Source organism: Rousettus aegyptiacus, unplaced genomic scaffold (assembly GCF_014176215.1).
Source record: "Rousettus aegyptiacus isolate mRouAeg1 unplaced genomic scaffold, mRouAeg1.p scaffold_m13_p_7, whole genome shotgun sequence".
NCBI classification, from domain to species: Eukaryota; Metazoa; Chordata; class Mammalia; order Chiroptera; family Pteropodidae; genus Rousettus; species Rousettus aegyptiacus.
The window spans coordinates 47369880-47386174 of NW_023416310.1; the positions used below are offsets into that span (position 1 = coordinate 47369880).

Consider the following 16295-nt stretch of genomic DNA (forward strand, 5'->3'; position numbering starts at 1 on the left):
AGAAGCCCCCTCCCCCAACTTAGGAGTATCACTTTGGGAACAGTTCTCTCCCCTATCCCTATCCTTCCTCCCACCCTCCTAGGGAGGCCCAATACCTCTGACTCTGGGAAGGGTGAGAAAAGTGTCTAGGTGAGTTCCTCACCTGGTCTCTCCAATCTCTTTACACCAGTCTAGCGAGTGATGATGTTCTTGACATTTTATAATGCAGGACACCAAGGCTCTGCTAAAAAAGATACGATACTCCACAAACATCTGACCGAATGAATGGGTGAATAAAGGCTTGAGGTCAGAGTCATGTTGGGGTCAAGCTGGGGCTGGAACCTGAGTTGGCCTGGCCTCAGCTGCAGACTCCACCTCTACTACATAGTCTTCCTGCCCTGGGAAGCCATCGGCTTCTCCCTGCAGGAGCAGAAAATGTGTGGAGGTCCTGGAGAAGATGCCTGGCCTCACTCCCTCAGGATTCCGAAGGCTGCCTGGAAGAGGGGGAGCCAGAGCCATCGGGAGGCAGCCACGGCCTGGCCCCCAGGGTCTGTGGAAGAGTGAGATGGGGCAGAGCTCCTAGGGCCGGTGCTGGGCATGGAGGGGACATTGGCTCAAACCTTTCCTTCCTGTGAAGCCTCTCTGGGCCCCCAGGCAGTCCAGGATGGCCTGCCCCTGGATATACAGTGTGAAAATCTACAAAAATTCCATATCTACTCCAGTTCCTTGCAGTGGGCACTCAACAAGTGCTTTGTAAAGGGGGTTCCTTCTGCAGAGCTTCAATTCACCCCTGCTGTCCAGTTTCCTGCCCTTACCTGATCTTCCATCCTTTCCTGCTTGTTTCCTTCTAGGCCTCCCAGGGGGCCTGACCCCTCCTGAGCCTGTGCACCTTCTTCAGGAGCCTGCCCACAGAATCCTCAGGCAGCCCTTGGATTGTTCCCACGGGGTTTCTGTGCCTCCACTTCTCCCACCCACAATACACAAAGCAACGCCCTGATGCTTTAAAGCCATCATTTATTGCCCACAGTTCATTAGTATTACACAAATCACAGGGATTAAGAAATTTTCTGAGAAGGTTAAAAAGACACTGCAAAGTAACTTGTATGGCTGAGGCATGTGTGCTGGTCCCTTACTCACACTGGCCCAGGGCTGGGAAATCACCTTGCTTCTGTTCGCTGGCCCTTCTCCTCACAGGACCCCCCTTCTGCCAAGCTAGAGGCCCAGGACAGCAAATAACCCACCATCAGGAAATGTAAAGGGGTCTGTCGGCCATCTTGACATCTTGGGCTTTTGGTCCCCGCACACTCAGATTGCTTCCTGGAAATGGGAGAAGGCACCCCCAAGCCTTCTGGAATGTTTGAAGTGACCGGAGGAGGGTCAGGCAGATACACCAGTATTGGAGAACTAGTTGCAGGGATGCTCTGTATTCTGGTACAGCTGGACTAGCTCTACCCTGACTATGGGTCATGGCTCAGCCTGCTCCCTAGTCATGAAACAATCTTCCCATGAGGCCTGCTTTCCTCTGGCCTCAGCAGAATGGGAGATGGATGTTGGCTGAAAGTTTCCTTTCACAGTGTTTTCCGTAACCAGACCAGGGCTCGGCAGTGTGGCTTGGTAAATCTGTCACCATCACCGGAGCTATAAGGATCACTTGCCACCACCACCCCACCAGGAGGAGCCTCTTTAGCTGACCTGAAATTGCATTTGAAAGCATGACTGGAAATCATCCAAGAGACAAACTAAGTAGGTTATGAAATGCAGGGGCTATAGGGCTGGGACTCGGGTGGAGCTAGGTCAGGGTAGCTAGCACGGAGGGTTGCGTTGGAGAGACCCCATCTCTGCCAGGCCTCCGGACACGGTGGGAGTGAAGCTGGGGTGGGCAGCTCTAATTCCAAGGTAAAGTGCACAAGAAGAAGACCCGATGAGAGGTGGGGCAGGGTGAGCTTAAAGTGAGCTTTGCAAAAGAGGACCCAGACGTGTCTGGCCCTCAATCACTGACACATTATGGTGGGAGTAGCTAAAAAAAAATACCTGCCCTGCCCCTCCAACACCATGGCACTCCTTCCTTCTGCTGTTTTGTCTTCCATGCTTGTTTCCGCCTTCTCCCCTTCCTGATGGGGAAGAGCGAGGGGTCCTCAGTGTAACATCCTGCAGAGCTAGCTGGGAGGCTCCCAGGGCCTGGGGAGGTAAGGGCATCAGGGGCTTCTTGGGAGGGTGGTGCGGTGCATGGTGTCGATGACTGTGGAAGACCCACCTCGCCACAACTCCCCCCACCCTAAGGATAGCGCGAGCGGCCGGCGGCCATGCCCTCGCTGCCCTGCACTAGCCTCCTCCTGCACATGCACGCGTTCGCCTCCAGTCAGGTCTCTCACAGGTGGAGTCACCAGGGGAAGCGAGGCCCTGTAGCTGCACGTCAAGGGCTCATTCCAGTTGGAGCCAGGGGAGGGGTGTGTTGAGACCCATGTTTCTTCTCTTTTGGGCCTTTCAGATGAGGGGGTACCCTGCTCGGCCCCACCTTAGGCCCTGCAAATGGAAGAGGGACAGCAGCCAGCAGCAAAGGGCCTCGAGGCCAGTGCAGGGTGAGAGGCGGCATGTGGGTGTGCCCCTTCTCTCCCCGCCCCACTCAGGTCCAGGCATCATGCTCCCTCCTCTCTCAGAACTGTAAAGTGTTTGGCAAAGGTCAAGTGCACGTGGGATCACATACAGTAGGGAAAAGTCCAGGTTCTGAGTCCAACTGCTAGTCATTCGCAAAGAGGCCCACTCCTTTCCCAGTTCAGTGTCCACGCTGGGATGCGCCCGAGATGACCAGCATCTGCGTAGTACAGGCGAAAACGAGGAAGAGCGGGTGGGAACCTCTCAATCCTGTCTTCTGGTTCCGAGCAGAGAGTGGAAGCTCAGAGAAGAGTGTGGATTTGTCCAAGGTCACACAGCACATTAGTGCCAGAGCCGGGGCCTGCCATTCCTGGGTCGAAGCTTCCTCTCAGACAGGTGCCTAGAGATTTGGCCTCCACACTCTCAGCCACAAAACCTTCCACTCAGGAAGGGGGATGGAACGGGCAGGCTCGGTGGCTGGAGAGGCTCCCCCGATGACAGTCAGCCCACCCAGCTCCAGCCCTACCCTTGGCCCCAGTGCCAAGCTTCCAGCCTGGTGCCCAAAAGAAGGATCTTCCATAGTTCAGAAATGCACCAGAGTGCATACCCATGGTTCCTGCTTAACACTGTTCCTTCTTGGGGCTTTCTGCCTCGAGCTGGAGTCTTCTCAGGGGCCTCAAGTGGATCGGGGATCCATGGAGGGTAATGACAGACTCAGTGTGTCACTGGGCTTCAGAAGAACTGGTTCTGCAGGTGTGTCATGGATAAAGGCCGGCCATATCGAGAGGTAGCTGCCCATAGAAACTTCCAGAGGCCTCCAGTGTTCATTCCCTGGGCCACCTCCTGAGGACCTTAATCATAGCTGGTTCATCCTGTGAGGTGTAGACTGCCTCCCTTCCCTTCCCTGCCCCTGTCCACCCCAGTCCTGGCCACAGTAATATCTTAAATTTACCAGCACAGCCACTAAAACAACTAGCTCCCAGGCCTACTCTTATTCCCGCCACCAGTCCACCTGCTAGCAGCAATGAATCTGGGCAGCTGCAACCAAGGCTTGATTCCGATAAAAAAACGACAAAACAAAACAAAGTATAAAAGGATCCTAACTCTACCAGTGGGCACTCTACAGTATTTTTCAGCTTCACACATAATTGTGCTGAGTAGAGTTTTGACAACCCCAAGTAAGGCCCAGAAATGCATTTGATTATTTTTTATAGGAAATGTGTCAGAATTCCTCTCCCTTATGTTAACATGTGAATAGATTAGTCTCCCTACCACTGCTGATGGAGACCCACCCCCCAGGTGCCCCAGGACTAGTGGGGTCAGCTTGCCCCTCCCTGCAGGTGAATGAGATTCCTTCCCCACCCCTCATTCTCCGGCTTGGACAATCCTGCATCCCCAGGCCAGCTGGCCACCACTCACAGCCCCTTGTTGTACACCACTGTCCGGCTGCTTGTGGCCCGGGCAATCTCAGGCTCTAACTGGGAGGTTTCGATCTGAGGAGAGAGTAAGAACAGAGGGAGGGAAGGTGAGGAGAGATGGAAGGGAAGGGGTGCGTGGGGAGGCTGGAAGCAGCAGTTAGGACTACCCTGGGGCCCACAGTTCTCCCCCTCTGCCCTAGCACCCCAGCTAGGCCCCACGCTTGCCACCTAATGACACATCTTCCTTCTTTTCTGCCTTCCTGCCAAGGGGCTCACAGGATCCCTTCCCACCCAGGACTTGCCGCTCCCCCTGACAGCGTGTCTGTGCGGTGAAAATCCTATACTCTGGCCTCCGAGTTTGGTGTTTCTCTCACCTCTGATGACCTTGCCCAGGGCACTGTACAAACTTCCTCCCAGGGCCATACCCAATCTCCTTAAATCCAAACCCCACTTCCTTGGACCCCACAGTCCCCTACCCTTCCAGCACCCCACTCCTTTCTGTTTTTATACCACTGAGACCTCAGGTCACAGACTCCTTATGCCTCCGTCTTCACATCCTCCCTCTCCAACCTGGACATGAAGGGCCATCACTTCAGCTAGTCCCTAGCCCAAGGTCCTTCCAACCCTGACTGGCAGAAACCAATCATATATCCACACTGTCTCCACTTGAACCTGACCACCTAATGGAGACCATTCAATATTCACTGTCTCTGACTTTGGCTGGACCCTCAAGGTAGCCTGCAAACCCCTACCCACTGGATACATTGCTGGTCACTTCCTTCTCCTGGTCTCCACAGAGGGCACCCCACCTCCAGCTCCCTACTCACCCTGAGCAGATGAGCCTTGTTTCTACTTCAGCGAAAAAACTGGAAGGATTGGAAAGAATCCCTCAGCATCCCATCATCAAACCCACAACCTACCTACTACATCCATACTCTGCTCCTCATCTGTCCTCTCATAGCAACTGTCTTTCCCCTCAGAAACAGATGCCCCCAGGCTCCACCTCCCCCCTGCCCACTCCAGGAGCCCACTCTTGGATTGTCCTCTTTCCCATCATTTCAACATCCACCAGCATTTCAACACAGACAAGAACTTTCTGTCTGAGAAAACCACCCTTAACCCCATGTAGCTACCGCCTGGTGTCTCTCCTCCCCGACAACCAAATTTCCTTAAGGTATTATCTACAGTAGCTACAGTCTCCACCTCCTCACTTCCTATTGACTTTTCAACCCACAGCAAATCTGGCTTCTGTTCCCGCCACATTCCACAAAAATCTCTCTCTCCAAGATCACTCCTGACACTCTTTTTGTGACATCTACTGGATACTTCCCAGGGTCCCTGGGGCTTGGCCTGGCTGGGCTCCGTTCCTTGTGACTCAGCCTTCCTGGTGATGCCTTCCTGAGGAGTCTCCATCCATTCTATGGATGTCTCACAGGCACCTGAACTCAACCCATCAAAAACAGGACTGAATCAACCCCTGTCCCAAGCCAGCTCCCCATGCCGCCACCCAATGGTTCTCTGGCACGAGGTGGCACGGACCAGCCTTGCCTTCGAGAACTGTCATGCCCAGGCTGTGCACATCAGAGGCCAGACAAGAGTGAATATGGTGTGGACTAGAGCTAGTGGGCACAAGAGAGTTCCTGGAGAAATAGGAACGCTTCCCCTGTAGTCCCTGGTACCCCCATACCCAGGCTCTGGCCAGTTGAGAGGGCCAAAGAGACAAGAGCTAGGCTCAAGTCCTGGGCCTGTTCCCCACCCCCTCTCCTCAAAACACCTCCTCCGCCCCCACCCCTGCTGGCCTCCGAGTCCCCTCCACTCCACCCGCTCCCCTCATCCCCACGCTGCCACTGACACAATGCACAGCGCCCACGCTTAAAAATCTAAATGCTTTTGAAAATGTTTAACCTAGTTAGACAAATTAGCAAAAATTTGTGCAAAACAATTTAGGTATTTAAAATATTCAATGTTTTTAAAAAACTGGAAAACTGTTCTTAGCTTTCAGCTGCAAAAACCAACAAAATATAACATCCCAGCAATCTTACCATGAGGTGTAACATAACCCTTCGGGAAAGCTGTTAAACAGCTACTGAGGCATCCTGGGAAATAGCACTTCATTTATTCAAATGCACATATGTCAGGCTTTTGCACCATATGTCATTCCAAGCTATTTACAGTAATAATTAAATCTTAATCAACGTTTAACCTCTGTAAAATGTTTGAAGAATCCTAATCACCCTTCAGACTGCACTAATGAAGGAGAAATATATAAACATAAAAGGAAAATGATGCATAGATATCACGCTGGAAAGAACAGTAATTGCAAAATTGTATTTCTTTTAAATATAATCAGTAAATGATGTAAAGTAAGCCAAGGAGTATTTTAAGTTAAGACATCTTGGATGTCAGAGGTGTGAGCAGCTAATTTTGTTCTGCTACCCATAACAGATGTAGCATATTTTATTTTAGTGCCATTATTAGCAACTTCCCATGCCGGCTTTCACTGAAGCACTGAGGCCCGCATTAAAATCGGAGAGGCTGCTCACCACCACGGTGGAGGACCACAGGCCAGGGCCACGGCCCACTCGGCCCACTCCCTGGAGAGCACTGTCCCGGTGACCCTCTCAGTGGAGGCTGTCACAGACCCAGGGCCTCCAAGCTTGCCCCAGGCTCCCCACTATGCTGAGGCCCCAGGTAGGAGGGAAGTATGAGGGAGATACAGGCAGCGAGAAGGTTCTGGTGGGGAGGTGACTGAGGCACTCAGGAGCAAGGGCCTGGGGACAGAGCTGGCATTCAAGGCTTTTTCTCTCATTTCAGTTCAATCAGCCCTTGAGTCGGCAGATGTTTATGGCTGCCAACACCATGCACCAAGGCTGGGCACACAGAGATTGATAAGATCAGTCTGTGCCCTTGAGAAGCTCAAAGTCTAGGGGAGGAGTCAGATATGAAAGCAGATGGATCCCAGAGAGACAAAGTACCATGGAAACTGGGAAGGGGGCAGGGGTGCCCATGTACTGATGAAAGAAAAAGGAAGGAAGACTTCTCAGAGGAGGTGGGCCAGGAAGAAAGGGGAAGATTTTGACAAGAGGGCAGGAAAAGCTTGCTGGGTGAAGGGAAACGCATTAGCTGGCCAGCGTGGCCTGTTCGGCGTAGGCAATGTTGGGCATGTGGGGTATCTGGCAGGAAACGGACAGTTCGCATGAAGAAGTCAGCATTTTCTCTGAGGGCAATTGGGATTCATGGAAGGATTCTGAGCCGGGGTGGGCTCTATTATAGAAAGGTCTGTACGGTGGCAGTGGGTGTGGAGGATGGACTAGAGGGGCAAGGGGCAGCTGTGGGAATCAGAGGGAGGTGCCAGGTCCTGCGCTATGATGCCACCAGTGGGGCTGAGAGGAGGGTGTGTGCTGGGGATCCTTTCTGAAGATGAAATCCACAGGAGTTGATGACCAATCCCATGTGGGGGCGAGAGGGAGGTGTTGAAGACGACTGTGCGTTGGATGATTCCTAATTCTGGCTTGGGAGCTGGGGTGGTTGGTGACGCCATTCTCAGAGGCAGGGAATATGGGAGGGGAACAGGTCAGGGTGGGAGGGTGGTAGGCTCAGGTTTGACCATGTTGAGTCTCCAGGGTGGAGAGAGGCCTGAGAGGCAGACAAGTCCTGGGTTCTGGAGCTCTGGGCAGGCAGGGGTCTGGGCAGGAGAATGAGCCCGGGCTGTGTGAGCACAGCCGGAGTCCCTGGAGTGGAGGAGCTTGCCCAGGAGAGCAGATGGAAGGGGAGGGTGCCAGGCCTGGGGAACAGGCACATTTGAGGGGCGGGCGTAGGGAACAAGCCCATGATGGTGGCCTTGGGGGACCAGCCCGAGGAGTGGAAGCAGTGACAGAGGGGGCCGCAGAAACCAGGCAGCATGGATGCCAGCAAACAGTTTTCTGGGTGGTCCTAGGGAGGGCTGAGAGACTTCAATCTTGGCAACAGGATTTGGTGACCTCCAGAGTCCAGATTTCCTAACCTTCGCTCTGTGCTGACCCCTGTCACAGCCTCTCATTTCTGTCCTGGGCCAACTTAACTGGCCGTTGGTAAAGACTCCTCCAGCTCTCTGGCCGCAGCTGGAGGTAGGGCCAATGGCCCACCATCTTGAGGTTTTGTGGGTGTAAGGACCACTGCGGGTCCTTGCATCACCACTGGGCTATCAAGAGAGGCTGGGGCAGGGACAACTGGGCTGCCCCTTTCCCCCGAAGATCACCTGCCTGAGGAATGGGGTGGGGGTGGGGGGCTGTCTCCTTCATGGAAATCACATCCAGGACCGTGCTAAGTAGTAAATGAATGTGATCCAGCTCCTTGGTAAGCACAATGAGTGCCCTGCTGCAGCCCTAATCAGCTCTGGGGTCCCCAGGGTAGGGACAAAGGGTTGTGCTGTTTCCTTGGGGTCTCCCTGCTGTTTGGGGGTGCTGACAGGTAAGAAGTAGAAGCCGGCAACAGTATCTAACACATCAGCAGCAGAATGAATGGCGTGGTAGCTGTAGTGGTTCAAAGGCATGTTGTGAAGGGAGGGAGATGCCGAGGCCCAGTGGGCGGAGTGGGTGCCGCGAGGAGGGGCAGCACCACGTCGGTAGAGGCCAGCGTCCCAGGGCAGTGGGCTGAGGGCAGGGGCGTGGTTCTCACCACAGATGAGCTCTGAAGGGCTTCCTCTGAGGGAGAACATGACAAGGAGAAAGGGGACTGGGCAAGGAGTGTCCTTAGGGAGAAGGGGCGATCTAGTCCTAGGCTGCCAGAGGGGGGCAGGTGGGAACCTGTGGGTCCCTCTTTATCTGGTGGACCCTAGCCCAGGCACCTGATGGCCAGTGAGCAGTGGCCCTTGAGGGAAGGGGCTGTCTGGGATGGGGAGCCAGAGCCCTGGAGGGTGGGGGCTGCAGGCACCAGCAAGGAAGCTGAAGTTAGCAATCAGCACTGGCTAATTGGTAACCCCCAGCCCCAGAACTGGGGGTACCAGGAAGACGTGAGCCTGCTGGGAACGTGCCTACCCAGCCATGACATAAGCAGTGTAGCCCTGCTAGCATTCCCTGACTCTGAGCCAGAACCTGTACCGTCGCTCCCAGATGGCCTCATCAGGACTGTACCCCCGACACACCAATATCAGAACCCCGATCCATCCTCCAGACCCAGCCAGGCCCTGCTGCCCTTTGCAGCAAATACCCCGACACTCCGGTTGCATCTAAGGCCAGACACAGCGAACGTGAAGCACTATATCCATTACCCCACCAGACTCCCCCGAGCACCCCAAGGCCCAGCTGGCCCCAGAGTCCCCTAGAGCAGCCTGATGTCCTTCCTCTGTGGCACAGGAAGGGTTAACTCTGAGCTATTTGCCTGTCTCTGGGCTCATCCTGGGTGGGGGGTCAGAGTCAGGAATGCATTTGGGGCCACCTCTGCCTCTGCAGCCTCTGAGCACATACACACCTGCAGCCATCGGCCAGTGGATAGTTTACATATTTGAACCTGGAGCTAAGGTGCCGAGACATAAACAGGAAACTGGATCCCTGGCCTGTGCCCCATTCTCAGGGGCTTTTACCTACTACAAAGAACTTCCTCCTCCTTGCCTTTCTTCTGGAGGCTTTTCTGCCTCCTTTTCAAAGGCACTGGGCTGGGGGCTGGGGTGTGTTCAGTGTGACCTGTGACCTCATGACACCACTCAAAGCTGCCTCCTGCTCCTGGCCAAGGAAGGGTCTGGGCCTCTGGGGGCCTGCAGGTAGCATGACATTGACATGGGGTCCAACACGCAGGCCGGCACCTGGCTTATCCTGTGTGCCTCAGGCCTCTGCCTCCCTGGAATCAACATCCTACCCTTTCTCTCCAGGGCTGGCAGGCCTCAGATATACATCTAGGCCCCTCTTTGGGGAAGCCAGCGAGTGGTGGGCAAAGGTGTTAGGCTGGGGCTGAGAGCAGCTGAGGCCTGAGCCTGGATCCCTGAAACAGGCCTCTAGTGCTGGCTCTGGGCTCCTGCTGCCTTCTCAATGAATGTTGGACTCCTTGGCACTAATGCCTTCTGGGACCTTCTTCAGATTCCCCACACACTGCCTGTGCTCCATTTCCAGTACATTGTATGTTTAGGCTTTGAAGCCTTAGGCTTCTAAGGCTGGCTCCTCCAGGAAGCCTCCCCTGATCTCAGACCAAATCCATTACTGCCACCTCTGATGCCTCTGACACTTATTTCTGTCTTTATCACATCCCCAGTCATAGGCCAATCTGTACACTAACCCTCTGTGAATACAGTGGTCCCTCCTTTCGCCCCAGTGTGTGCCACTGAAGACAGTACTCCTATACCTTGTGTACTACCGGACTTCAATAAAAGTTACATCAAATTGAACCAAGCTCCCCAAGTGCAGGGATCCTACCTTATACTTTTCCACCTCCCCTGTGCAATGTGCACCTAGGGGATGCTCAGAACCCCTTCCTCGTTTTGGGGCTTTGCACTGTTCCTAGGTGCCCTCTGGTGGACCAATTTCAGAATCATTCTCTGTCCTCCGCCTTCTCAGCCTAGAAGCCTCAGTTTTCCCATATGTGCAGTGGGAATATTTTTTACCTCCTGGGGTAGGGTTGAGGATCAATCAAGAAATGGATGGGAAAGCCCTTCGGAAGCTTGAAAACCTATGTGCCGCTGTATTAGGAAGACAGGACTCCATGGTTCGCCCAGTGCCCAGGCTGGGTTTTGTTCGCCAGCATCTCCTCACGGCTTATAAGTCTGAGCCCCTGCTTTGGGCTGGGCATGTCCTAAGCACCTCACACATATCAACACTTTTAATCCTATCAACAGAAGCTCTGCATAACCAAGCCTCCTCCTTCCATGTCCTGAATTATTCTAGATGTTCTAGAAGGTCCTAGAAAGAACCAGGGACGGGCTGAGAGGTGGTCTTGCTGAGGCCTGTCACTGGGGCATGTGTGTGCATATTCGAGCGTGTGCTTGTGTGTGGGCCTGTGTGCATGTGCAGGTGTGGGTTGGGGGTGTGGGGAACAGGCAACATGACAGGTGGCGTTGGCGTTCCTGAGCTCTGAGTGGCTTTGCCATTCCCATCCATCCCTCCTGGGGGGTCCTGTGGGCAAACTCCAAGAAAGCAGCGGGCGGGGAGGCGGCAGATTTCTGATAGCAAAAATAGCCCACTTCGGAGTTCAGTAGGGACTGATTAAACCAGTAAATGAGAAAAACCCCAAACAAACATCTCTAAGCAAAGTAGGAGATGAATTTGAGATTGGAGGGGAGGAGGCCCCTTCTCTGGGAGATGGTGAACACCTGTGGACTCAGGAGGGCCACAGTGCTCCCTAGGCATTGCCTCTGGTCTCACATCAGCCCTGGAAGAGCAGGAGAAGCAGGAACCAACGAAGTCAAGGTGAGCCCAGATGAGCCATGCTCTGCATTAGGTGTTGATAGAGAATGCCAGTTCTCAGCCTTAGGGACACTATGTGTTGAGGGATGGAGAAAGGACTATTGTCTCGAGGGGGAAGATGAGATACAGGAAACACACACTACCAGAGTCTACACCTATGAGGTGAGATAGAGCTTGCTGAGGCTCGTTAGGGAAGACTTCCAGGAGGAGGGGTCATTTCTGGAACAGCTTGAATAAAAAGACCTGAGCTAATTCCCAACTCTTTCGTATTCTTGGTTGGGAGTTCAAATGTTTTCTCAGAGAAAAAGAGGCAAGCTAGTGGAGACATTTGCTTCTGGTGGGTCACGGCTCCCAAGTCAGTTCATCAAAAACCACAATTTTCCTCACGGCTGGTGATGGGGAGAGAGATAGAGGAGGTTGTGGTTCCCTGGGGGGCACCCACATTCTTTTACAGGGAGGGTGTACCTCTTTGTTTCTTAGTTCAGAGAGCTGGAGGGGGAGATGGGAGGGGAAGGAGAGTGAGAAGGGGGTACCCTGAGCCTGCCCTTCAGGGTACCTCTGTGTGGGCCTGGCCTCAGTGCCACCCTCTAGGACCAGGGCAAGATGTGGCTTGTGAATTGAGGGTCTAAGCTTTCCTCTGAACATGCTTCTAGTGCCCTAGATCCTCTAGGGCTGAGGTGAGGAGGGGCTAGGCCGAGAGGGAGAAGTAGGGGGTTGGCAGAGCTGCCATAGAGGCTCTGAGTAGGAAGCTCCGATGATGCCTTTCTTCCAGTCAGGGTGTTTGGCAGAACCTGGAGGGGCAGAGGAAAGGTGAGGAGGGGGTCCCCAGCTGAGGTGTCAGGGAAGGCTAAAGGGCAGAAGCCAACAAACTCCGACTGCAGGACAAACAGGCCCAACAGGACACAACTCTGCTGCTAGTGACCCTGACTCCTTGTCCCTGCAAAGCTGACACACACATTTGGACAAGCCCCAGCCCTACAGAGGCAGCCTTGGGCCTTCTCTTCCACCTGCAGCCCAACCAGAGGCAGCCACCCCATCTTTCCTGTGTCCTTGTCCCAGCCCTTACTGCTGCTGGAAGGCCAGAAGGAGCCAAGTGAGTGATGTTCCAAGGAGGGCCCATTTACCATTTGGCACCATTCTCAAGCCATGCCCGGCCCCAGAAGATGGCTCTCAGAGAGCACACCCATGCTGCAGACAAGACACCTGACTTAAGGTCACACAGCCCACTGACAGCTCTCCCAACTCTAGGAGCAGGGCCTGGTCTCCTGGTTTCAATTCCGGAATCCTAATGGGCAGAGCCAGGAAGAAACTGAGTTCCAACACCTTATCTTGTGGCTGGGGAAACTGAGATCTTTGAGGTCAAGGCTAAGGTCATAGGATAGTTGAGGCTAAGGGATGTCATCATGAGGGGAATAGGGCATGGGGCAACCCCCAGCCCTCACCTCACCAGGGACAGGGCAGAGCCCCCAGTGGCCCCCACTCCTCTGAATCTCACTCACCCACAGAAGAGCCCCACCTTCTCCTGTGGACACATTTCAACCTCACCAAATCAGCTAATTATTGACAGTTGGTGAAGAGGAGATTTCACTTTTTCCTCCTGTTAAACTGCTCCTAATTAGTTCCCTGTCACCATGGCTGGCTCGCCCGCCCGCCACTTGCCGTTCACGCGGTAATCCCGCTGCACAGTGCCTCATTAACCTTTTGGTCCTCTCCTGCCGCCTGCCAACAAGATGAAGACAAAAACAGATTGTGGAACAATGGCTCCGGCTTGTATGTGCAGCCCTGTTCCCCAGCCCCCGAGCTCCCAGGGGAAGAGTGGGGGGAAAGAGAGGGGAATAGGGTTGAGTGGGGAGCCAAAGAAGAATCGAGGAAGGGAGAAAGAGCCACAAAGACAGACAGAAACAGAAACAGGCAGGGATGCAGAAAGGGGGCCTTAGCCAAGGTGCTTCTTGTTCTGGGGAGACATGAGGTTCATTAAATGGGATTAGAAACACTCCCAGGTGGGGAACACTGGCTGTCAGAGTTAGGGGGACATCACCACCCCCGGGTGCAGCCTCTTTTTGCAGCCAAGCCTGAGGGCCCGGGGACTGGACCCTGGACATCCCCCTCGAGGGACCTGAGTCACCAGTGTGTATATATGCGTGTGTGCGCGTGTGTGTGTATGAAACTGTTCCAGAAATAACCCCTCCTCCAGAAAGTCCTCCTTGATGAGCCCCACCAAGGTCTGTCTCACCTCATACATGGAGACTCTGATAGTGTGTGTTTCCTGTGTTCCATCTCCTTTCAACACATAGAGTGTCTCTAAGGCTGAGAACTGGCACTCTTTATCAAATGACCAGAGCCCCAATCTTCAGGGTCCCACCAAGCCACAGGAGCCTCCACAACCCTCCTGACCTCGAGTTGCCCCCAGGGGAACTCTGGCACAGCCCTCTGCTTTATTTTCATCGTAGCTGCATCATCACTTGAGTTTCTTGTTTATTGGGTTTCTGTCTGCCCTAGTGAAACAGAGGCTCTCTGAGACTGGGGGCTATGACAGGGCCTTATCAGATACAGGAAGAAGGGGAAAGCACCCTAGTGTCTATGGGGTGGGGAACTGACTTGGACTACGATGGGCCCATGCATGGGCACAGCCTTGGCCAATGCCCCACAGCCTTCACCTGCAGGTCACAGGGTCCACCAGGGCAGACTCTGTGTTCCCTGCATGGCAATGGGACTGAGCCTGGGAGGCCAGACCTTGTGTCCCCATTCTCACACCCAAGTTCCTAAGGAGGTTCCCTGCCCCACCTGCTGGCCAGCCAGACAACCCCCCAGCTCTGGGTCAGAGAACAAAGGCACTAACACCTACTCCAGAGGGTCCCTGCAGACATGGATGTGGATTCCCCGCAAAGGGCAGGAGGGCTGGGTGAGGGTGTTGGAATGTTCCTATTGGTACATTATCAGGGAGGGGGCTCAGACCTAAGCCTTCTCACTTTATAGTGTGGTGGGGGTGGGCAGGAGAGGGCTGTGAAATCCTCCTGTGGGTACAGAGCTCACTCCATCATTACCAGCTTTGGACCTTGATGTGCCTACTTTTTCATTTGTAAACAAAGAATAATATGGGTACCTACCTTTTAGGACTATCATGTTCTGGACCCCCATTTCCCCACCACAGACAACTGGACCCTTCTACTTACTGGACTCAGGGACCCATCACTGCCTTCTCTCCAAGTTCCGAACTCCCAACTCACAGAACACCCAATAAATGAAACTTTCTTTGCCGTTCTTTAATGCTTTCCCATCCCTGAGCTCAATTCTCTAAACAAAGAGAGAAAATGGACTACCATTTGCCTCCTAGGCTGCCTCGTTTAGCTACATCACCACTGCCAAGTCTCATCAAACCCTTCTAGTCCCTTCGGCAGCAGCTCACTTGCAGAGAGCTCCCTCTTCTTTGAAATGCCCTTGTCCTCGGTATCCATGAAACTACTCCCTTGGGGTTCTCCCTCAGCCCCTGGCTACTCCCGCTCTTTCTTGATGCCTTTTCTTCCTCCCGCAGTGCCCCCACCCCTTCCTCAGCTTCAGTGCCCTCCATGCACCTACGTTTCCAAGTCTCCAGACAAAACCTCTCCCCAGCGCCTGAGACGCATGCATCTGTCTAGGTAACATCCTTTGGCAGTCAGTAGTACCTGGAACTTGAAGGACACGCAGTGACCCCAGCATGCTGCCTGGCCTAGTAGATGCTTAGCAAATAGTAGCTATTATTATTATTTGCGATCTTAATTTTAAAATTAACATCATTTCAATAGGCAGAAATACCGATTTGAAAAGAGCAGACAAAACTCTCGCCCAGGGATTGAAGTTTTTTCCTCAACCTCTGGGATCAGTGGGTTGGAAACATCACACCAATCACCGCAGGCCAGCCAGGCTAGGAATCAGTTCCTAAACTTGATCTCCAAGTCCTCCTAGCTAATTAATTAATTAGTGTTCCAGCGATTACTCCTGTTGACAACCTTGGTGACTCCTGGCAAAGCTGGGTCAGCCCAAGCAAGTCCAGACTTATTGTGGCAAATCCCACTGGCTTTTGGGATGTGAGACATGATCCCCACACAGCAGAAGCAGCTCCTTGTTAGAGAGAATTAATTGGGAGGATGAATGGCGGGAGTGAGGTCCTCTCAGCCAACTGGCTGATGGCCTTGGTGCTGTAGGTTACAGTAAGGCCTCAAAACACCTATTAATACCCAGGCCCACCTGTATCCTGGTGGGGTTGATGCAGGTGAGGAGGGGCCTCTGAAAATCAGGTCCCTATCTTCCCCTTCCAGAGAACAGACTTATTATGTAATGACTGTAACCTTCCCAATCTAGAGAAAAAGGCCTGGGTTCAACAAGAGGGACTTTGGTTAGACACTCAGAATAACTATGCCAATGTGAGGCAGACATGGGGGAAGAAAAGAGCCTAGACTTGGACATGGAGCCCCTTTGAGGCCAGGACTGCTCACTTAGACCACCCCCTGCCTTCTCTCCACCATCTTCCCCGGAGAAACACCCACCAACAACCTGCAGTACTCCTTGACTCTTCCCATCACAGGGTGGCCCCCAGCTCTGCCTTTTTCTACTGGCTCTGGGTAGGTCAGGCGGTTGAGTAAAGAGAGAAGGTCCCACAGAAGAAGCAGATGGCAGCATTTCAGACGTGGGGGTCTAAATTGGGAGTGGCCTCTGGGGTTCTCTCCCATGTCAGCACCTGGCTTTTATTACTTGGGCTGTTCCCTTGGCTGCTCTGGGCCTCCATTTCCCCAGCAGAGCCTGCAGGGTGGTAAACGAGATGACCTAGAAAGTCCTTCCTGCAGGGATGGTCTCTGATTCTGTACCGTGGGTCCCTTCCCTACGCAGACAGGTAGAGCCATGAGAGCTACTTGAAGCTTCTGAACACAGTGGTGCCTCCAAGCACCCGGGGCACGCGGAC

The 16295-nt window shown here is 53.6% G+C and overlaps 1 protein-coding gene across 5 annotated transcripts in view; it reads right to left on the minus strand.

Moving 5' to 3' along the window:
- Nucleotides 1-976: 976 nt before the first annotated feature.
- Nucleotides 977-16295, minus strand: part of SFXN5 (sideroflexin 5) — a 106233-nt gene continuing 90914 nt past the window's right edge. For 4 of the 5 annotated variants that reach the window (XM_016130599.2, XM_036225206.1, XM_036225202.1 and 1 more), the window contains one exon: nt 977-4064. In XM_016130599.2, the coding sequence (XP_015986085.2) occupies nt 3987-4064 (78 nt within the window). In that variant the 3' untranslated portion in view covers nt 977-3986. Of the gene's footprint in view, nt 4065-5861; nt 14883-16295 lie in introns of those variants that run through there. The other variant, XM_036225205.1, reaches the window with a different exon arrangement.